This window comes from Artemia sp. Qi Xiang Cuo, chromosome 10, assembly GCF_049724085.1.
Source record: "Artemia sp. Qi Xiang Cuo chromosome 10, ASM4972408v1, whole genome shotgun sequence".
NCBI lineage: Eukaryota > Metazoa > Arthropoda > Branchiopoda > Anostraca > Artemiidae > Artemia > Artemia sp. Qi Xiang Cuo.
Genome location: NC_142803.1, coordinates 70898448 through 70921645, shown reverse-complemented (window position 1 = coordinate 70921645; position 23198 = coordinate 70898448). Strand labels below are relative to the sequence as shown.

General features: G+C 38.5%; 1 protein-coding gene and 1 pseudogene across 2 annotated transcripts in view; one reads left to right on the top strand and one right to left on the bottom strand.

The window, feature by feature from the left end:
* Positions 1-23198, bottom strand: part of LOC148948119 (uncharacterized) — a 119341-nt gene that overhangs the window by 53456 nt on the left and 42687 nt on the right. For both annotated transcript variants that reach the window (XM_089095197.1, XM_089095196.1), the window contains exons 2-3: positions 9347-9563; positions 4561-4708 (exon numbers count right to left, since the gene is read on the bottom strand). In XM_089095197.1, the coding sequence (XP_088951323.1) occupies positions 4561-4708; positions 9347-9550 (352 nt within the window). In that variant the 5' untranslated portion in view covers positions 9551-9563. The remainder of the gene's footprint in view (positions 1-4560; positions 4709-9346; positions 9564-23198) is intronic.
* Positions 20611-21606, top strand: LOC148948120 (52 kDa repressor of the inhibitor of the protein kinase-like; annotated as a pseudogene).

Sequence of the window (23198 nt, the reverse complement as noted above, 5' to 3'; positions counted from 1 at the left end):
GCAAGGGTTTTAAGTTATGCCCTCGGAGCATATAAAAACGATGTTGGCACAATGTACTATTTATTATTTTTTTTCCCTTTAGAGCTGGGCACTTCATATTGAAGGGTTCATCGTAGAAACTTCAAAAAGGGCTCATTCGACTGGAAATTGTAGTGGCTAGGGCCCTTTTTAATAGTCGAAAGTTTTTGGAGGGCAACTAGCCCCCCCCCCCCCCCCCACGCCCATCATTCCCCCAAACACATCCAATCAAAATTTTGAGATAGCCATTTTGTTCAGCGTAGTTGATTTCCAGATAAAAAATATGTTTTTTAGGAGGACACTCCCCCACAAACCTCGGGGCAAGGGTTTTAAATTATGCCCTGAGGGCACATAAGAACGATGTTGGCACAATGTACTATGTATTATTTTTTTTCCTTTAGAGTAGGGCACTTCATATGGAAGGGGTCGTCGTAGAAACTTAAAAAGGGGCTCATTCGATTGAAAATTGAGCATTCGATTGCCCTTTTTAATAGTCGAAAGTGATTGGAGGGCAAATAGCCCCCCTCTCCCCACGCCCATCTTTCCCCCAAACACATCCAATCATAATTTTGAGATAGCCATTTTGTTCAGCGTAGTTGATTTCTAGATAGAAAATATGTTTTTGAGGAGGACGCTCCCCCACAACCCTTAGGGCAAAGATTCTAAGTTATGCCCTGGGGCCATATAAGGTTTTTATAGAAGGCGTTGTCGAAAAACTTCAAAACAGGCTCATTCGATTGGAAATTCGAAGGGCTAGTACCCTTTTTAATAGTCGAAAGTGATTGGACAGCAACTAGCCCCCCCCCCACGCCCATCATTCCCCCAAGCACATCCAATCAAAATTTTGATCCAGCCATTTTGTTCAGCATAGTTGATTTAATCTTAGAAAATATTTTTTTTAGGAGGACACTCCCCCACAACCGTTAGGGCCACGTGTTTAAGTTATGCCCTGGGGGCATATATTGTTTTTATAGAAAGCTTTATCGTAGAAACTTCAAAAAGGGCTCATTCGATTGGAAATTGAGAGTTCTAGTGCCCTTTTTAATAGTCGAAAGTGATTGGAGGGCAACTAGCCCCCCCCAGACCCATCATTCTCCCAGACACATCCTATCAAAATTTTGATATAGCCATTTTTTTCAGCGTAGTTGATTTCCAGATAGAAAATATGTTTTTGAGGAGGACGCTCCCCCACAACCCTCAGGGAAGGGGTTTTAAGCTATGCCCTGGGGGGATATAGGGTTTTTATAGAAGGTGTTGTCCCCCAGTGTATCCAAGCTATCAAAGAAAGTAAGCAGATTTGTTTTTGCGAATGGTATCAAGTTTTCTATTTCAGGTCAACTAGAGGAGGTATGAAACGAAATTAAATACTACTATTTGTGTCCAGATTTTTAAAAGGGTGTATGTTGTTAAAAAGTGATGAAAATGTTTCTCCAGCATATAAATAGCAGGCCAAACTATAAAGTCTTAAAAAACGAAAAGATTTAAAGTATTATTTTTCTTTTTCCCTGAAAAGACTATGTAAATATAAAAAGAACAGAAATTAATTTAAAAAACTTTTTCAACAAAATAAGTTATTCATTGAAAAGTAAAGAACTTCATTAAACAAAAAAATTAGCAAAAATAAAATCAAATAATCTACCAAGCGTGAAACTACTACAAATAAGCATCGATAAATAAATGAAACCCAAAACGAACAGAAATTACAATAATTAACTGAGTAAAGTGCAAATTTTGCTCTAGCCTCGGGAAGACATAGGGGTTTTGCGCCCAACTTATGTTAACTTCTGCTCGTTTTGAGTTTGACTCGGTTAATTATTGTAATTTCTGTTCGTTTTGGGTTCCATTTATTTATCGATGCTGATTTGTGGTAGTTTCACGCTTGGTAGATTATTTGATTTTATTTTTGCTAATTTTTTGTTTAATGGAGTTCTTTACTTTTCTTTGAAAAACTTATTTTGTGGAAAAAGTTTTTTAAATTAATACTTTTAAAGGACAGCTACTTCTTCTCCAAATATTCTTCTCCAAATCGGCGTCAAATATTTTTAGGTTATTTTTTGCCAATTTTTCACCTGATTTCGTTTTTTAATTTGGCACGCGCTACTGTCAAAACTGTACAATTGCATTTGGAGTTTTTTTTTTCAAAATTGAAAAAAAACTGAAAAACTGACTAAGAAGTATGTTTTTAAATTTTGGAGACTTCTCACTGAATACATACTTAACTGAAACATCGAAATTAGCAGGTAGGGGAGTCCCAAACGGACTCCCTTTATTTAAAAGAACAACTTCAGTTTGAGGCCCCTTATCTCTAATGGGATGCTACCATTTCGAACAACCGTCAGAAGCACTAAATGTCATTTCGTCGACAAGAAAAATCCGTCAGAACATCGACACGTCAGGACATCGACAGTCATAACATCGACACGTCAGGACATCGACAGTCACAATCGCTACCCGTCAGAACGTCGACAGTCATAGCATCGATACGTCAGTTCAACGACAGTCACAATCTCTACCGGTAAGAATGTCGACAGTCATAACATCGACACGTCAGTCATCGACAGTCACAATCACTACCCGTCAGAACGTCGACATTCATAAAATCCACACGTCATAACATCTAAAAAAATTTAGATATTATGACGTGTCGACGTTATGACTGTCGACGATCTGACGGTTAGTCGTTCTGATGGATTTTCGTTTTTGAAAAAAAATTATAAGTTTATATAATAGTAATAAGCATATAAGTTTAGAAACAAATTTGGGCTATATATTTGCACATCAGGGGGGGGGGGGGGGTAAAGCATAGCATATAAATTTTTTTTTTTAATTTTTAAATTTTTTTTTAGATGTTATGACATGTCGATGTTATGACTGTCGACGTTCTGACGGTTAGTGGTTCTGACAGATTTTCGTTACGTAAAAAATTTATAAGTTTATATAACAGTAGCCTAATAAGCATATAAGTTTAGAAACAAACTTTGGCTATATATTTGCTCATCAGGGGGGGGGGAGGTAAAGCATAGCATTCATTAAATACGTAACCTAACCTAACCTAGGTACCTCCCCCCCTAAACCCCAAAAAACTAAAGTTTCAAAATTTTAGATGTTATGACGTGTCGATGTTGTGCCTGTCGACGTTCTGACGGTTAGTGGTTCTGACGGATTTTCGTTATGAAAATCTTTTTTTAGATGTTATGACGTGTCGATGTTATGACTGTCGACGTTCTGACGGTTGGTGGTTCTGACGGATTTTCGTTATGAAAAAAATTTTTGATGTTATGACTGTCGACGTTCTGACGGGTAGCAATTGTGACTGTCGATGAACTGACCTGTCGATGTTGTGACTGTCGACGTTCTGACGGGTAGCGATTGTGACTGTCGATGTCCTGACCTGTCGATGTTATGATTGTCGATGTCCTGACGTGTCGATGTTCTGACGGATTTTTTGTCAATGTTATGACGGATTTTTTCGATGTCCTGACGGAAGTGGTCCTGACGTGTCGATGTCCTGGCGCCTTCCCTCTCTAACAATGAGTCTCAAATTTAATTTTAATCCCTTTGTAAACTATGATTACTCCCTTAATTGCTCTCTTAGTTTATAAACTACACTATTTACGGCATTTTAAATCAATGTGATGAGTTCACAAGACTTCGATTATTATATTCTTTTCTTTCACATTTCTTTCTTTTTTTATGATTTCATTCTTTTCTTTGACTTAGTTTTTTTCTTTCTTTCATGCCTCTTTCTGCAGTTTTCAATTTTTAAGCTAAGTTAAAGAGTAATTGGATGCACTTGTTCCGCTCCCTGCATTTTTGCCCAGTCATTGAGCCTTGTAGGGAATTCCCTAATGTTTTACCAGGTCAAAGAGCCTAACGGGGAGTTTATTTTGATGTATTGTGGGTCTATATATCTTACTTAAAACGGCAGACTTAAGTGGAAACCCGAGAAAGTATATACTCACAGAATGATCATTGGATGAGTCGTTCAGGATATTTTTTTTTAACAGAAAATATTTTGTTAAAAATAAATAAAATAGCCCAATTTACGAAACATTCAGCTTTTCCCAGTTTTTTTTTCTTTAAGTAAAAAACCTTGTTTTTTGCCAAAATTAGTGGATACAAGTTTGATCTACCACTTTTTGTTCCGTAACAATAATTTTTTGTATTAACCCAGCATACAAACAGTATAGTTCTGTCCCCTTGCAACCGGGTGCTTGTAGTGGTCGAAGCGAAATATAAATAATTAGTTACGCAACCCCTCCTTTCCCCCTTGAAGTATTATTCAGCTCGAATAGGGTTGTTAAGTCAGTCATTTTAAGAAATTATTATTCGAATTGTGTTATGTTTCCAATAGTTGATATACTCAATTAAGGGAAAAAAATAACGGATTTTAATTGAGACATACTATTTTTGTGGATATCATCATTTTTTTAAACCTTTAAACCACCTGGATAGAGTTGTCGTTAATAGCACGAATTCTTTTGAATGCTTTTTACCATTCTTTTTTACTTTTGCTTTCTACCATTCTATTTACTGTTGTACCTTGTTCGATATTCTTCTTTCTTCTTGTCTTATAGTTCTCCCAGTATTTCTGTATTTGTCTCATTGTCCTCTGTTCGACACCAGTTTGTTCATGGTAGCTATTCAAAATTTGTTGCCAAACTCTTCGCTTAATATGGACTAATGACGGCTGAAAATCATTAGAAAAAATTAGTGAAGCGGTTTTAATCAATGCAATTACTACAACAACTACTACTAACAACTTACTGCAGTACCAAGCTGCCTGAGGTTTATCCAAGGCTTCACTCTTGGCCCCTTCCATGAAGTTCCAATTTCATTTAATCTATCCTTATGACTTCTTCAAACCCATTCAGGGAAGACCTGCTGGATGGCCAAAAAGCCAAATCTCTGGCCACATATCATCCTTCATCCGTGAAACGCGGCAAAATTGTCTTAACATTTCTTTTACTATAGCCCCAGAAAGCGGGCTGTAATATTTATTATAGCCCCATAAAACCACATTTTTGGTAAATATCATTTAAAGCCATCACAAATAATTAATAAATTACTAACTAGCCAAAAACTATTATTACAAATAAAGATTGTTTAAATAAAAACGGAAAAATTCAGTATTCACATCATGTCTCTTTTTGTCCTAGATATAACTAGGGACATGATGAGGGAAAAGATAAATTGTTCCAAAACCTCCATTACATCCTCTCATATTCCCCCTCCATTCCCCCTCCTTTCCAAAACCCCTCTCATATTACTGTTTCGCTTGCAAAGGTCTGTTCAGGCTACTCCTGCCCTCCAAGAACAACTATTCTGTTCATCATCTTGCAGTTCCTCTAAGGATGGATATCGTCTCCTAAAACTTATATCGCTTAGTCGAAGAATTATCTGCTTGATACTTGGGAATCCAAAAAATTTCCAGGGCCAGGTTTACAATAATAACAACAATAATAATGCAAAATAGCCCCTCCATTGAATCAATTAAGCTGGCCACAGGGCCAACTCTGTAACTGCTTGTGTCAATAATCATCGGAAAGAAAAACGAGATGAACAGGAAGAGAAATAAAAAACATAGAAAATTATGAGAAAAACAAATAAAAAGCTGGACTTGAAAGAAAAGGAAAGAGAGAGGGAGAGAGAGAGACTGAGAGGGAGAGAGAGAGAGAGAGAGAAAAAGAGAGAGAGAGGAAGACACGAAGCCAGAGGGAAAAACAGAGAAAACGAGAGAGTAACCAATGAAAGCAAATCCATTAAGAAAAACGGATAAAGAAAAACGGAATAAAAAAATGCATAAAGAAAAACGAAATATAGAAACTATAAAAAGAATAAACAATAGAAAGAGTGACAGGAACATCACATTGTCGACATAGTGGACTGTTTTTTATTGAAGGAGGGGACACCAACATGGGAACCCATAAGGGGGGGGGGCAAGGGGGTGCCACCCCCCCTGGCTGAATGAGGGTGTCATACATTTGCATTAATTTAAGAAACTTTCTACAGAATAAGTATTCAAAGAAAAGTAAATAGCTCTATTAGGCCAAAAATGGGCAGAAATAAAGTCAAATAATCTTCCGAGCGTAAAACTACCACAAATCACTATCAACTATTAAATGAAACTCAAAGCGAACAGAAATTATAATAAGTAGCCAAGTGAAACTCAAAACGAGCAAAAATTAACATTACTAGGGCTGACAACCCCCATGCCTTCTCCAGACCAAAAATAACTAAGGCTTTAGTGAAAAACAATAAAAAATGACCGTGGATTGTCAGTTTAATATACCTATACTGATATTTATTTCTTAAAATAAAAAATGGGCAAAAAAAAGTGAGTAAAAAAAGTTTTTTACTTATTTAAGTAAAAAAGTAAAAAAAATTATAATTTGTTTTCAGTAAAGTGCAAATTATGCTCTGGTCTTGAGAAGGCATGTGGTTATCAGCCCTACTAATGTTAGTTTCTGCTCGTTTCAAGTTTGACTCGGCTATTTATTCTAATTTCTGTTCATTTTGAGTTTCACTTATTTATTGATAGTGATTTGTGGTAGTTTTACACTTGGGTGATTACTTGACTTAATTTATGCCCAGTTTTAGCTTAATGGGACTTTTTGCTTTTCTTTGAAAAACTTGTTTTGTGGAAAAAGTTTTTATTAGATTAATTTCTATTCTTTTTTTATTGACATTCACTTTCATGAACAAAAAAAAGGATATTTTCTGTTTTTTTTTCTTTAAGAATCCAAAGTTTGGCATCCTTGTGGGGGTTTGACATGCCCAATGTCCCTAAATACATAGTTTCTGGAGCTATTTACTTTTCTTTGAAAAGCTTGTTTTGTGTAAACAATTTTTTTAGATGAATTGCTTTTCGTTTTTTTTTGACAAAGTCATTTTCATGAAAAAAAATAATATTTTATATCTTTTTGGTTTTTTTTTCTATAAGAATCCATAGTTTGGCATAATTGTGGGGGTTTGAAATGCCCAATATCCCAAAAGACATAGTTTCTGGACCGTTCTACTATGCTGAACAAAATAGTTGTCTCAAAATTTTTGTGTTTGGGAAATAAATCGGCTTGAGAGACGGGCTGAGTGCCCTCCAATCTCTTTTTGCTCTTAGAAAGGACCCTAGAACTTTTAATTTTGAATCGAATTAGCTTCTTTAAATGTTTCAATGATATTTCTAGCTATTATAGAGTGGTGCTGCCTAAAATATTATATGCCTTTTTGAAAACTTGCATGCATACAGTTTTTTCGTTTAATTGGAACGCCCACTGAACACTTCCTAGAAGATTCCCCTAATACTCTAAGCGTCATTAGTTCCAGTAACTGTAGTTACAGTACAAAAAGTACACACATAGTGCCTTCTGGCTAGTTCAAAATCCTCCACTACGTACACTTAAAGATCTAACTTGATAATATGAGTTGTTCTTGAGATATTGCTTTGTCGCCTTTTTGAAAGTTTACATGCTCATAGTTTGCTTTGATTTAGTTCAACGTCCGCCTAAATGTTTCTTATATTTGATTGCTGAAGAAATTGCTATATTTTCTTTGGACTATTGGCTACAAAATGGCTGTTACACAATTTCGATTGAATGTGTATGGGGAAAAGAGGATATCAGGGAGGGGGGGGGCTATTTTCTCTCCATCACGCTTAACTCTTAAAATGGAACAAGAACTATGCATTTCAAATCAAATGAGCCTCCTCAAAAGTTCACACAAGACCACCTCTTCATAAGAACCTTACACCCCTCCCCCGAAGCATAACTTAAAACCCTTATCCCCATACTTTGCGGGGTTGTATAAACCCCAAAGGCCGTGTTATGAGATCTTTGGACTGTTTTTGAACAAATGGCTACCTTAAAATTTCTATCGGATGCATTGGGGGAAAATATGACGTGAGGGGGGGGGGGGGTATAGCTGCCCTCCAATAAATTTTACTCTTAAAAATGGCTCTTCAACTTCCGATTTCCAATCCAATGAGCCCCCTCCGAAGTTTACACAACCACCGTTCAATAAAAACCTTAAATGCCCTCGGGTCATACCTTACTTGCCCTGAGTGCTGTGAAGGGGTTCTCATCCTCAAAGACATAATTTCTGGACTTTTAAACTACGTCAAACAAAATAACTATCTCGAAATTTTGACTGGAAGTGTTTGGGGAAAGGATGGGTGGTTGCCCTCCAATCACTTTTGACTATTAAAGAAGGAACTGTCCCTTTCAATTACCAACCAAATGAGCCCTTTTCGAATTTTCCACGACAACAAAAGGCTATCTAAAAATTTCACACGTGTTTCTGGAAATTAGGATGTGTGTATGGGGGGGGGTTGGCTATGTGCCTTCTGATCACTTTGACTCTAAAAAAGAGCACTATAAGTTCTGATTACCAATCCAATGAGCCCTATTTGAATTTTATACGACCACTATTTCTATAAAAACTTTATATGCCCCCAGGGTGTAACTTACAACCCTTGCCCTGAGGGCTGTATGGCGGGGGGGGGGAGTTATCCTCAAAGACATAATTTCAAGACCTTTCAACTACACTGAACAAAATGGCTATCTTAAAAATTATGATTGAATGTGTTTGGGGAAATGATTGGTGTACGAGAGGAAGCTGGATGACCTCCAATCACTTTTGACCGTTAAAAAGGCCAGTAGAACTTCTGATTACCAATCAAATGAGTCCCCTCTGAAGTTTATACGACCACCCTTTCTATAAAAAACTTTATATCCGCACAGGGCGTAACTTACAACACTTGCTCTGAGGGTTCTGGGGGGGGGGGGATTTGTCATTCACAAAGTCGTAATTTCCGGACGTTTAACTGCACTGAACAAAATGGCTATTTTAAAATTTTGATTGGATGTGTTTGAGGAAGTGATGGACGTGGGGGAGGGGGAGCTGGTTGCCCTCCATGAGCTCTTTTGAAGTTCCTATGACATTTCTTTCTGTAAGAAATTCCCTGGTCTAAAAAATAATATATTGTGCCCACATCGCTCTTTAATTAGGCAGCGCTATCGCGTTGCCTATGATATTTTGTCTTGAGATTTTAAATATACAGCACTGGAAGTGCCGATTAGACAAAGTAAGCCCCCCCCTAAAATTCAGTCTATGGGTTCCCATGGACCCCAGTTGGAAGGTATGGTAGGTTTAGCAAAACCTTTCTTGAAAGTTAACTTAAAAAACATTTTAGCAGTCCAATTCTGACCTCATGCTTACGCTCTTAAAAGAATCGGAGCTATCATATACTGATAAAAAGAAACAGCTTTTCTTTTTTCCTGGGCCCCAAATTCATTCAATGTAAAATATCAAGCCGAGGGATTATTAGTCTTACCTCTTTATTACTAAGTATGTCCACGTGCTCATGTAGGAGTCTTAGAAGAAGAAGCCGATCCGGAGACATAAGTGTTCTAGAGATGCTAGGTCTCGGTGCAATCAAATCAGCTACCTGGCCCATTTCATGCACATTTGAGGCATTAATCATTTCTGAAACTTGACCTATTTTGGTTGCATCTGAACTGTTAGACGTGTCATTCATTTCAATTGAATTTCTAGAAAAAGAAGCATTATATTTGTATTAAGCTACAAAGACAGGAGAGACAATCGCATCTCGGACGCGAGTGCACTTCGGAAGCAATTGCTATCCCTTCAAAATGGTGTCAGATATCAATTTTACAGCTGCATTGAGTAAACTGATAAAGCTGAATTTTGGAGAATGTTATGATTAATAGTGATTTCGTCCAAAGTGGGGACCAAAAAATTTGCCCAATATTGTTAAATTAACGTGTTTACTTTGTTGAAACTTGCCCCAGAACAATGGGCCATTTTAGCGGATTAGTAGAGGAATATTTGTAATTCTTCTACTCAGTCCTTTTTCTTGACTTGCAAAATGAGTTTGATTAAACGACGAATTGTCCGAGAAGCGATGATTTACTCTAGTTTGTGGAATAAGAAGATTTTGGCCCTTTACCCTATGGGCCTTTCTTGGGCGTTCCTGTGACATGGTTGACAAGCTGCAAGACAGCTCTTCAGGGCATTCGGTTTTCTGCATATTCAGGTTTCTCAGGCTTTCCATTCATGGCTTTTCTGAGAAAAAATTTGAATAACGTCAAAAATGCGCGAAAGTCTCACAAAAATGGAAAAATACCTTCAGTAATACGTAAAAATAATGAATTTATCATTTATACATGCAAGTATTTGAGTTGAATTAATGGTTTAAGCACTATAAGTGCCGTCTTCTTGACGTTTTGAGGTTTTTCCCCCACTATGCTGAATAGCGATGTCATTTCTGTACTTAACTCATGAATTAATATTATCTCTAGAAAATGCTTGTCTGGTTTATAGCTTGAGTAAATGAATTTTTCAATGAAAAGAGTTGGAATTTGGAATTTTCAACTTATTAATTATATATTTCTTCTCTTCGAAGCCGAACAAAAACCCTTCCTTGTAAAAACAGCTGCTCATTAATAGCAATAAAAAAAACTCCATTTTTTTAATTTCTTTTGTTCCCCGGTAAAATCTATTAAAATACTGCCTTTGGAATCGTCAAAGTATTGTATATTGTATAGCTCCGATAGCAGGACACTACAGACAATTACTCCGCAGAAATTGGGACATTTGCGTCGTTATCTGCAAAAATGTTGAGATCACAGAGAAATATAAAGCCTACTAGAAAAAATGAAAAAAAATGTTGTGAAACAAATGTATTTCATTGTTTTTACTTAGTTTTGCTTCTTTTTTTTTACCCGTTGCTAGCAGCAACAGGTAAATGCAATAACGATTAATAAAGGTGGTGTCTCTTCATGAAACTAGCTTAAAGAATATCATGACTTGCGAAAATACATAACAAAAATAAACCAATGGAAGTAAAGCACCCTATTGCCACTTGAGACATTAACCTCTTTTTTACTCTTTATCTATACTTGCTCACAATATGATGGAGGGGTAGTATATATTATGGAATACAAAGGAGACAGAGTGTAGTCTTTACTTTTCTGATGATGTAACAGTTTTCCTTTATGGTACAGTATAGACCTACAAGAAGAAAAACTAACATGCTGAACAACTTTGGAAGAAGATGGCAGTTGAAAGGTAGCTCATTTGTAGCAAAAGAAGCATAGGAAAGCCCAACTGCATGGGTTTTCCTATCTTGATTATTTGTTATTAAAGATACAATGAGGAGCCCAAGATAAGCCATGTGGTCAACTAGATTGATCCAGCAATTCTCAATGTGAATGTTCTCTGGAGACTGGATATTCCGCTACCAAGCTGAACAACTTTGGAAGAAGGTGGCAGTTGAAGGGTAGCTCATTTATACTAAAAGATGCGTAGGAAAGTCCAACTTGATAGCCCAACTTATTAACAAATAATCGAGGCAAAAGATGTAAAAAAGATTTCGTTTGTAATAAAAGATGTATAGGAAAGCCGAGCTTAATAACAAATAATCAAGATAGGACACCCCAACCTGATGACACATTGGACTTGACTTGATCGTCTCCTTATTGCTGACTCTTTGAAGCATCGTCTTTTATTGTTCCAAAGAAGAAAAAGCCTAAGGCTTTTTCCTGTTTGTAATTAGGTATATATCTAGGTGATCTGGGTTAAAGCGGTAGCTTGCAACCTAGTAAGAGACGATCACGTCCAATGCTAAGAAATACAATAGCGCATAACTGCTATCAAGGAGGCACACTTGTGCCTCTATAAAGAGGCGACCCACCACAATGTTAAGCGATTTCAGGTCCTAGAGGTCGCAAAGAGACGGCGGTAATTGCATTTTGTAGCCCAAGCTCAAACTAAGAAGCTTGCAAAATTTCATCCTCCTCCGACTTTATCTTCAAGGGGTAAACTGGGCCGGAAGTTTCGACCCTCCCACCACAGCCCCCCTTTAACGTTGTTCGATTGGGCTGAAATTTAGAGGTTAAGCTTTCCTATGGCCCGGGAAATTATCCTCGAAATTTCAGCTCAATCCGATCACTTCTTCCCTGTTTTCAAAAAACCAAATATAGCCACTTAAAATTCATCATTTCTTTTTTTTCTTAGCCACGCCTACAGGCCACAGTTGGCAACTGATCCGGATGAATGAGGACTCATTCGAAGCAGAATTCGACCTGTTGGGGCCTTTTGATATTTTCAGACCGAAAAAATTATCCCCCGAATTTACATTTGCGAAAAACCTCGTTTTCCTATAAGAACCCGCTACTAGCGGGCTTGCCCGCAAAAACATGGATTTGTTTTTCTATAAAATTCCGCAAGCAATTTCCGGTCCTAGTAGCTGCAGAGAGATATTAGTCCTCGCATTTTTTCGCCCACGCTGACACCCAGACACTTGCCCACTGTTACCCCCCTCCGACTTTATGAAGGAGGCACACTTGTGCCTCTATAAAGAGGCGACCCACCACAATGTTAAGCGATTTCAGGTCCTAGAGGCCGCAGAGAAACGGCGGTGATCGCATTTTGTAGCCCAAGCTCAAACTAAGAAACGTGCAAAATTTCATCCTCCTCCGACTTTGTCTTCATGGGGTAAACTGGGCCGGAAGTTTCGACCCTCCCACCACAGCCCCCCTTTGACGTTAATTTAGAGGTTAAGTTTTCCTAGGGCCCTGGAGCTTATCTTCGAAATTTCAATTCAATCTGATCACTTCCTCCCTGTTTACAAAAAACCAAATACAGCCACTTAAAATTCATTTCTCTTTTTTTTTTTTGTTATCCTCGCCTACAGGCCCCAGTTGGCATCTGATCTAGGGGAATGAGGACTCAATCGAAGCAGAATTTGACCTATTAGTGCCTTTTGATATTTTCAGACCGAAAAAATTATCCCCCGAATTTAAATTTACGAAAAACCTCGTTTTCCTATAATAGCCCACGTTAATTTTTCCCACCACAACCCCCCTTTAACGTTGTGTGATCGGGCTGAAATTTAGAGGATAAGTTTTTCTGGGGCCTGGGAGCTTATCCTCGAAATTTCAGCTCAATCTGATCACTCCTTCCCTGTTTTCCAAAAACCAAATATCAAGTTTTATGGGGATTTGCTTGCTTTAAAAAATAGATTCACTTTACTAAAAAACAATTATAATTATGTCTCTTTAGTCCAGCGGTCAAGACTCCTGACTGTCAGGCGGAAAATCTGGGTTCGATTCACCGTCAGAGAAAATTTTTTATATACTGAATTGACAGTTTAAAAAAGAAACTCAGTTTCTTTTTTAAATAACTCCTGACACGATCAGCAAACAGTTAGTCAAGCAATAATAAGTAATAAACTGTACAAAAACGTGCAGAAATTATTTGAAAAAAACTAAATTTTCTAAAGAGTTAAAGAGGCTGAGTTACAAGGTCGAACCTTAAAACGTACAGGGATTAGGAGGCACAGTTGGGGGGCTGCCGCCCCCAAACCCCCCGCTTTCGCAGCCTTTAAATAAAAAAAAAGTTTTTTAAACTGAAAGTAAGGAGCGACATTAAATCTTAGAACGAACAGAAATTATTCCGTATATGAAAGGGGCTGTTAAGAAAGGGGCGACATTAAATCAGGAGTTAAGCAGGGTTGTGTTCTATCCCCTTTTATATGCATTGTTTTGATGAATTTTGTTTTAAGAAGCGAAGAATGGCAAGGGGAGACCACTGAATCAAATGAGTAGGAAAATGTCTTATGAGTTTAGATTACACTGGTGATTTAAGAATCCTATAAGAAAATACAAGCAAAATCAATCAGGTTTTAGAGGTTTTGCGAGTTCAGGGTGCTAAAATTGGTTTGAAAATTAATGTTATGAAGACTAAGGCACTAAGTCTAGGAATAAGTTAAGATGAAAAGGGGAGGTTGGGCATTGAAGAGATTGATCAGGTGGGCTGCTTCACTTACCTTGGTAGTATCATTAGTAAAGATAGTGGGAGCAGTGAAGATGTTAAATATAGAATATCCAAGGCTCAGGGTGTTTTTTCTTTCACAGTTAAAAAAAAGTCTGGAAGAATAGGAAGATAATTCTGCAAAGCAAGAAGAGATTCTTAGAAGCTACAGTGATGACATTGGTCAAATATGTCTCTGAAGTATGGACGCCCCAAAAAGCGGATGAAGATTTGCTAGATGTTTCCCAGAGAAATTGCTTAAGGATTGTTCTGGGTACCCGGCTGATTGACCGTATTTCAAACAATAGGCTATACGAAAAATGTGGTTCAATACCGCTCTCTAGGGCTATAATGAAAGAAAGGTTGAGGTGGTTAGGGCACGTTGTGCAGATGAAGGATGACAGATTGCCGAAGATTGTTCTTTTCGGCCAACCATCTAGGGCTAAAAGGAAAGCAGGTTGTCCCCGTCTGGGGTGGGAGGACGTCATAAAGAAAGATTTAAAGGAAATGGGAACTTCGTGGGCGGGTGTAAAAAAGGAGGCTTTGAATAGACTGGGGTGGAGGAGGAGCGTGCGTAGCTGTGTTGGCCTCAGGGGGCTTGGTGCTGCGGTGAGTTGTTAGTAGTAGTAGTAGTAGTATATATATATATATATATATATATATATATATATATATATATATATATTAGGGTGGTCCTTAAGAGATGGAAAAATTTTTTTTTACTCTTTTTTTATGGGGCACGGTCTGAAATGATTCCATTCTGACTATAATTGAATAATAACAAACATTTTAGCATTATTTTCAATTTCAGAGGTCCCTACTATAACTATTAGAAATGTGTAAGCGAGCTTTGATAAAAAAAAAAAGCGCACAATAATGCCGTTTAATTAAATAATATCAAACATGACTGTTGAGTTGCTGTACACTAAACAGAAAATAAGTGATTTGCAATAGTGTCCAGCAATAGTAATAGCGTCCAGTCACTTCAATTGTCAAACTACACAGTTCACATATGGGCTTCAGACTGGTTCATCAGTGTCTTTTTGATTTGATCACTGTAATGCTGTCGGTACTCCTTAACAACTAGCAACAGGAACTGTTTCTGTTCTTCAGATGTTGTGTGCAGTTTGTTATAGTCATCCATCAGTGCAACACCACGTTCAGCAATGTCATTGATTACCCTCATGCTGTGAACTATATTTTTAACTGTCTGGTAGTCTTCGTCAACTGACCACAGATCAATGTTCTTAGTTAGGAATGATGAAGGCAGTCCGGTAATGCTGAAGAATCTGTTGGTATTCTGCGTGACAACGTTTTCTTACTTCTTCTCCCCGAGTGTCAGCGGGTCCACTGTTATCCTCTTCAGAGGGTGCTCTGCTCTTGATGTTTGCAGAGCCGTAACCATATGATGTTTTGTGTCATTTGATACTTCGTCGTCAAAGAAGGCGAGTGCCACCAATTCCTCTGATAAGTACCATAGGTGTCTTATTATTTTGTTCAAGGCAGTTTTTGATATCGATTCTGATATTTTTCTGTAGCTGTAAATGTCCTTTAGAAGTTGGAGGTCAATGCGAGGGGCTGATGGTGCTGACAATGCCCGAAACCATGCTTTCACGTAGATGATCACAGTGAATTGACAAATATCAGCAAGAGCCTTTTCGTGAGTTTGAACTGACTTCTGAATATCCAGATCTTTAGCGCATAGATCGCCTTTGCCATCCACCTTGCTCGATGCAGCCCAGATGGAGCTCTGACCAAGATTCTCTTTGATGGCGTGCCACCAAGGAATATGATTGTCAAGTCCAAAAACTTACAGTAATCATCACAGGGTTGATACAGTCGTGTCTGCATCTCAGCAAATGCTATGATATCTGTGATTACATATGAAACAGTTGTAAACACACACTCATCTGATGAAGCTGTCTGAAAGTCTGCTCTGTTAATAAACTGCCAGGTGTTCTTAAACCAGTTGAAAATTGTTATCTCTGGGCCTTTGCTAGGACCAAGTCAATGAAGAACCACTGCTTGCAAGACTATTTCTAAGATATGATTTCGACAAGCAAACCAAAGCATGTCCTTGTCAAGTTTTTGTTCCAGAAGGATACAAGCACCATTTCTTGGACCGGAATTGACAGATATGGTGTCAAAACACATGCACTTTACATTATCTGTAATGTTCCAAGCCACAGCTGCTTTAAAAACTGCTGCCGCAGAAGCTTGTTCAGTTCCCGAGGCTAGCTTTGAAACACGAAGAAGCTGATCTACACCTGCTCCGGAGACCAAAATTGGAAGGCGATCAACAATATGTCTGCTGCATATATCCTCTAGGAGTTTTTCATCCCAGTGAATAGTTAGAGGAACTGTTGGTTTAAACTCCTGTTGTAGATTTTCGGCTATTGCCTGGCGCTGCTTCATCCTGTCTCTGCGAATTGAAGAGTGATTGACACTGTATTCAGCAGGATCATGACCAAGGTGTTGCAGAGTCGGAACAAGAAGTGATACAGCACTTCTGTCACTAACTTTAGCCACATCCAGACAGGCTGACATTTTGTCATCCAATATGTATACTCGTCCTCTTTTTTGACATTTTGCTGAGGTTGATGGTTTTATATCTTCTTTTTCAGGGTCTTTAATTTCTTGACCTTTTTTGCTGTCAGTGTCACTGTCAGATGATGATTCCAGTGTCCCTTTTTCTTTTTCTCTTGCCTCTCCTTCTCAATTTTTATGTCATGGTACTCTTTCCTTTTCTGAGATGATGCTCTTTTTATTTCTAAAACCTATGTCGATACGGCCCATCTTTCCCCAGCGTCCTGGTTCCCGCTGCGATAACAGAAACTCACGGTCTTCTTGAATACGTATCATCTCCATTGCATTGGCGTGGGAAATGTCAAACAAAACGTCGAGGCCCACTTTCCAATCTTCTTCCTTCTTTTTCAGTGTCTCAGAACGCTTAGCTTTGTTTTCTTTATTTCTCTTCAGGTTGTCATACTCCTTAAAGAGACACTGAATTTTGTTTACCACATGTTTCTTGAGCCTCGTCGGAATGTGTGCCTTTGTCCAAACTGCAAGAACGTCATTGGCTGTGGAATGTGCTGCTTCACAGACTGTCTTGTTCGTCACTTGCTTGTAGTGATAGAATAGCGCCATGACCTCTTTCTTCGACGGTAGTTTTGTTGAAATCAGAGTGTCTGATAATTGCTTGATGAGTCATATGTCTGTTTCACTTCTTATAATCGGTTTTAATATTGCATCAGTACTGTCACTTATACAAACCATGCAGTCTATGCCGTCACTCATTGCTGTGTCAGTGTCAGTGTATCTGCAACCAAGTATCGGTTAATAAAGTTACCTGTGTCAGTGTGAAGCATAATTAATATATTGCAGTTCATAAAACTAAAAAAAAAACCTGAAATTTGCATTTTCACTCACATTGCATACAACAAAAATGGCGTCCTGTGTTGAAATGCATTGTGGGGAGCCTGCAGATAAATAAGTAAATAAGTCCAGCAGTTCAGAAAGCTACCATGCTGTACTATAGTGTAGGGTTGACTGTTGAAAACTGTGCAAGACATGCAGCATTGAGCAATGAGCATGCAGTAACCAAAAACTTTAACCTCTGGTAGGGACCTCTTAATGTCAATATATTTGGCTCTTTTTTGGGATTCTGTGGTATTTTAACCATAGAAACAAGATTAGGGGGTGCCTGCTGGAGAAATCCTACCTTGAAAAATAAGGACCACCCTAATATATATATATATATATATATATATATATATATATATATATATATATATATATATATATATATATATGCTCTCTTTGAACGAGCAACTCTATATGCTTATCTGCATTGTATATGCATAATTTTCTCTGAAAACGATTCCATATTTTTTTGGGGAGTATTGGCATGCTGGCATTTTCTGGCCTGTAAAGACGATCTAGGTAGGTCACGAGTTTAGGCAAACTTTATGGAAAGTTTTCCATAAAATTTCCCCCTCAATGGAAATTTTTCTCCCGCGGAAAATTCTTCAATGGAGAAATTTTTTCCGCAGAAAATCCCCCCCCCCCCATGGAAAAAACAGACAATTCCAACCCCTTAGAAAATTTCACCGGAAAATCTCCACATGAAAATTTAGTCACCAAAGAGAAAGTAAGACAATTAAAAATAATTTGTACAGGAATTCCGGCAAATTCTCCTGCTTAAAGTTCCCCTTGAAAATTCATCTCCGGAAACTTCGCTCCCGATAGAAAATCCTTCCCTGCAGAAAATTATTCTTTCCTGAAAATGTCTGTATGCTTCCCAATTCCATCCCCGTCGGAAATTCCGTCCATTTTTTTTTTTTTGGGGGGGGGGGACAATTCCGCCTGGAAAATTCTCCTTAGCCTACTTTCATTTGGAAAAAGACTTGTTTTTCGTTTCATATCTAATCTTTTTTCAAATCTTGCCGGAAATCCCCCCTCCATGGAAAATGTTACCTGAAAATCCCCCTTCAATGGAGAATTTCTCCCGCGGAATATTCTTCGATGGAGAATCCTCCCGCAGAAAATTATCCTTCCCTGATAATGTCTGTATGCTTACCAGTAAAACTACTATATATATAAACAATAGGAAAATTTCAACTATGCTGAATAAAATGGCCTTCTCAAAATTTTGATCAGATGACTTTGTTAAAAAGGGGCGTGAGGGGGGCTAGTGGCCTTCAAATCTTTTTGGTCACTTAAACAGGGCACTAGAATTTTTAATTTCCGTTTGAATCACTCCTCTGCCGATATTCTAGAACCATTGGTTCAATACAATCGCCCCTGGGGAAAAAACATAAAGACGCATCAGTGATCGTTCTTCTGACAAAAAAAAAAAAAAAAAAAAAAAAAAAAAAAAAAATCTAGATGGGAGCTTGAAATCACAACGGTAGTGTTCTCTGATACACTGAATCTGATGGTGCGATCTTCCTTAAGATTCCTTGAGTTTTGGGGGATGTTTTTTCCCCTTTTTCGAAAATCTGGCAAATTTTCTCTTGCTCGTAGCTTTTGATTGGTAACATTAGTTTTTTGGAGTTTCGGTCACTATTGGGCTGAGACGGTTCGTTACCACGGACTGTTTGATTGTGAGTTGGTGAACTGGACTGTGACAACCTCACGGTTTGTTTTGTTTTTTTATTAAAAAAAACGCTAGTTTTTTTAAACTAAAATTAAGGAGCAACATTAAAACTCAAACGAATAGAAGTTATTCCGTATACGAAGGGTTTGCCCCCCTCCTTAATACTTTGCTCTTCACACTTAAGTTTTTAGCACTTTAAAAAAAAAATCATATTCTAATTAAACGGCCCTTGTGTTCAGTGGCGGATTAAGGGGGGCGAGGGGGTGCACACCCCCCTAACGTAGTCTAAAGTAGGGTAATTTATTTAATTAACGAAGTTTGCGTTAATTAAACTTGTTCCTAACGCAAGTTTATCGGATCGACCTATTTTGCCCCTCCCCCCTAAAAAAATCCTGGATCCGCCCTTGCTTGTGTTTCACAAGTCATTCTTTAAAAAATGGGGAAAAAGGTCAAGCTTTCAGTTGAATTTCTTTTTTTATTTAATTTCTAATCGTTTTTCAAATAATACCGGTAAATCTGGCTTCTCCTGCATGAAAAATTTCCTCCACTCACGGAACACTTTTCCGTGGAAGGTTCTTCCCATTTAAAATACACCCTCGCCCCCCCCCCCCCCCATCGTAAAATTTCCAGCGGATAATCCTCGCTGAAAATCTAACCTCCGTAAAATTTCTTGCGGACGATTCAGCCTGAAAAATCCTCCTTAACATACTTTCGTTTGAAAAAGACTTAAAATTCTAATCGTTTTTCCAACCGCTCCGGAAATCCCCCTTTCCGTGGAAATTTTTCCCCGGAATCCAAACCCGCTGAAAATTTAACCCGGTCAATTCCCTTAAACATATCCACATGTAAAATTCAGTTGGTAAATAGAAAGTAAGACAAATAAACAGAATTCCGTAGATGAATTCTGTCAAATCCCAACAGCATAAAAATTTCCCGTGGAAATTTCACCCACGGAAATTTTCCTCCCCATGGAAACCCAAGTGTTGCTAAAGATAGGACAAGAGCGAAAATATCGAAAAAACAACAGTGTTCTCCAGCTATGGGGTAAAAAACGGCGAATTAGTGAGGTTGAATCGGAAAAAAGTGGCAATACTGATCAGCTGAACATTGCCGTTGCGACTGAACCTTCGTCTACCGCTCAAGAATCGATACCAAGCAATGAATCGATACCAAGCTGAGGTAGTAGCAGATAAACATGATGAAGTATACTTTGCTTCCGATGAAACAAAGTATACTTTACTGAACAGGCATTTTAAACCAAACAAGGACTATCCTTTCCCCGTTCATGTCACAGGCTCAAAAACAAGGATATTTCAAGTTAGCTGGATGGATAAGTACGCTTGGATAGTATTTTCTTCAGTGAAAAAAGGGTGTTTCTGAAAATATTATGCTTTGTTTACTTGTGATAAGCCGGAAGGGGGTCTCACCAAAAATTAGGGCAGCTTGTCATGGAGCCTCACGTGAATTAGAAAAACGCCCTAGAAGACTTTTCTAGACATCAGTCAAACTCTTACCATAAAGACGCTGTTGTTTGGGGGGAAAGTTTTCTGGCAACAGTGAGAAGGCAAAAGTCCTCTATGGTGGAAGTCTTAAATACTAAGAAAAGAGATGAAATAGAAATAAACAGAAAACAGCTTCGTCTCATCATATAAACAATTCTGTTGTGTGAACGGCAAGGACTTGCACTGCGTGGGGACGACGATTAGTGGAAATTGACCTTTGTCGAGGCTGTAAAAAACGATGGAAATTTTAGGACCTTGCTACGCTATCAGATGAAAGCCGATCCAATAATGAAAGAATTGTTTGAGAAAAGTGCGGGCAATACCCAGTACTGCAGCCACAGATTTCAAAACAAACTAGTTGATATTTGTGGATAGCTCACTTCTGCAAAGATTATTGATTAAGTGAAATCGGCTTGCTTTCTCGCCATCCTGGCGGACGAGACAACCGACATATCAAGGCAGGAACGGATGGCTCGAGGGCTTCGATTTTTGGACAGCGAAACTTTTCAGATCAGCGAAGAGTTTGTCGAGTTTACTGTTGTTGAAGACTTGCGAGGTGAAAGCTTCGGTCAATTTATCCTAATTCCAATGGAGAAACTTGGTCTTGATAAGAAACTATGTAGAGGACAAGGGTATGATGGGGCAGCAAACATGAGTGGGCATTTGTCAGGAGCCCAGGCTTTTATCTCGAACAAATATCCACTCGCCAAGTATACTCACTGTGTCACCCACTCCTTGAACTTGGTATTGACGCACTCGAGCAAGACCCCTGATATCAAGCACTGTATGATGGTTATTCGTGAAACAGTTAACTTCTTTCACTTCAGTACCAGGCGTAACGCTGTCTTAAAAACTAACACTAAAATCAATCTGAAAGGAGTGTGCGAAACTCGATGGGTCGAAAGACACGATGCGATACAGATATCAAAGCAGTTAGTTGTTCCGATCTTTAAGGCCCTAGAAGACGTAGAGACAAATGGGGACTCCATGGCGTCGTCAAAAGCCAGAAGTCTGCTCAACAACATCCTGAGCCTGGGCTATATAGTGACCCTTATTGTGATGGATTTTTTTTTCTGGGGTACACACTGAATTTGTCTAAGCTGCTGCACTCAGAAAACATCGATATGGCTATGTGCATTCAATGTGTCGAAACTGTGACAGAAATATTTTAAGATACACGAAATAAGGCGGAGCCGAACTTCAGTCAATTGTTTTCGGAAGTCTCGTGCATATGCCAGGAACTGGACGCCATTGCCAAGCCACGAAACGAATTGCCACACCACGAAAGAGAAATGCCGTCATAATCGCAAATGATATCCCGACATAATTTGACTATCGAGTTTTCCTTTTCATCCCATTCGTGAACCAACTCATACAATCTCTCGAATCTCGATTCAAAAAGCACAAAGTTATTCTGGAAGGCCTCAGCGGAATTATCCCATCTTTTGTCGTAAAAGAGCCTATTGGCGATGTTAAAGAACTGATCAAGTTATATGCCTCAGATCTAACAAGCTCGGAGTCCGCTATGAAGGCTAAGCTTCAGCTATGGCGGAATAAGTGGCTGAAAGTAGCTCCCTGTCTTTTTCCAAAGACAGCAGTGTAGAGCCTGGCTGAGTGTGAGCGAGGCATCTTTCCCAACGTTCATACGTTACTCCACATTTTCTGTGTCATTCCGACTTCTACAGCATTTGTTGAGAGGTCATTTTCTTCAATGAAAAGGCTAAAAACCTGTCTCGCAGCCGAATGGATGAAGGCCGACTAAATGGCTTGGCACTTTGAATATCTGTATCAGTGGATGAGATTCAAGGAAAAGTTTGCTCTTAGCTCTGCTCGTAGGATGCAATTTGCAATATAGGATGAGTCTTTATTTTCTTGATATATGTGCGTTTTGTTTTTGTAGATGTTGCGTAACATAATGTGCCTCTTACCTTCTGTTTTGAAGGATCTCCCCCCCGAAACAAATTCCTGCGTACGTGCCTGCATGGTAGGGGTTTAGTCGCCCTTTAATCTTTTTGGTCACTTAAAAAGGATACGTGAAATTTTATTTTCCGTTCACATGCACCCTTTCCCGATCTTCTTGGACCATTTGTTCAATAGGATTAACCTTGGGAAAAAATAATAATAAATAATAATCGCACATCCGTGAGTAGTAGAGGAGGGGGTACCACTCCGATCAGTACAAAATTCGGTTATCAAAAGAACGTATCTCCGATCAGTACACCATATATGGGCATAGAGTCATTAGGGAGAACACGTGGTTAATGGGGTCAATGACCTCTTTTTCCAAGGTCGATTTATTTGATGTTTCTATGTGTAATAACTCCGGGGCGAAGGTTGCACATGCGCATTGAATTCTAACGGGAACAATGTTATTGATCTAGGACTCGAGGGGGAAGTGAATTTCCGAGAACTTGATTGCGTAATCGAGGGGAAGTGAATTTCCGAGAACTTGATTGCGTAATCGAAGGGGAAATTATTGATTCACGAAGAGGGAAATAAGAAACAAACATGGCTTCTTTAATCTGTGATTTACATAATCGCTAGGGGAAATTATTGATTCACGATGGGAGAATTATGAAACAAACATGGCTTCATTGTTGTTTGGTTAGCTTAAGCTGAGAACTTGATTTACATAATCGCTAGGGGAAATTGTTTATTCATGATGAGGGAATTAGGAAACATTAAGGCTTCTTTAATCTTTAGGCATGAGGGAGTTATTTATTATTGTTGTTTTTGGACAAGTGCATGCT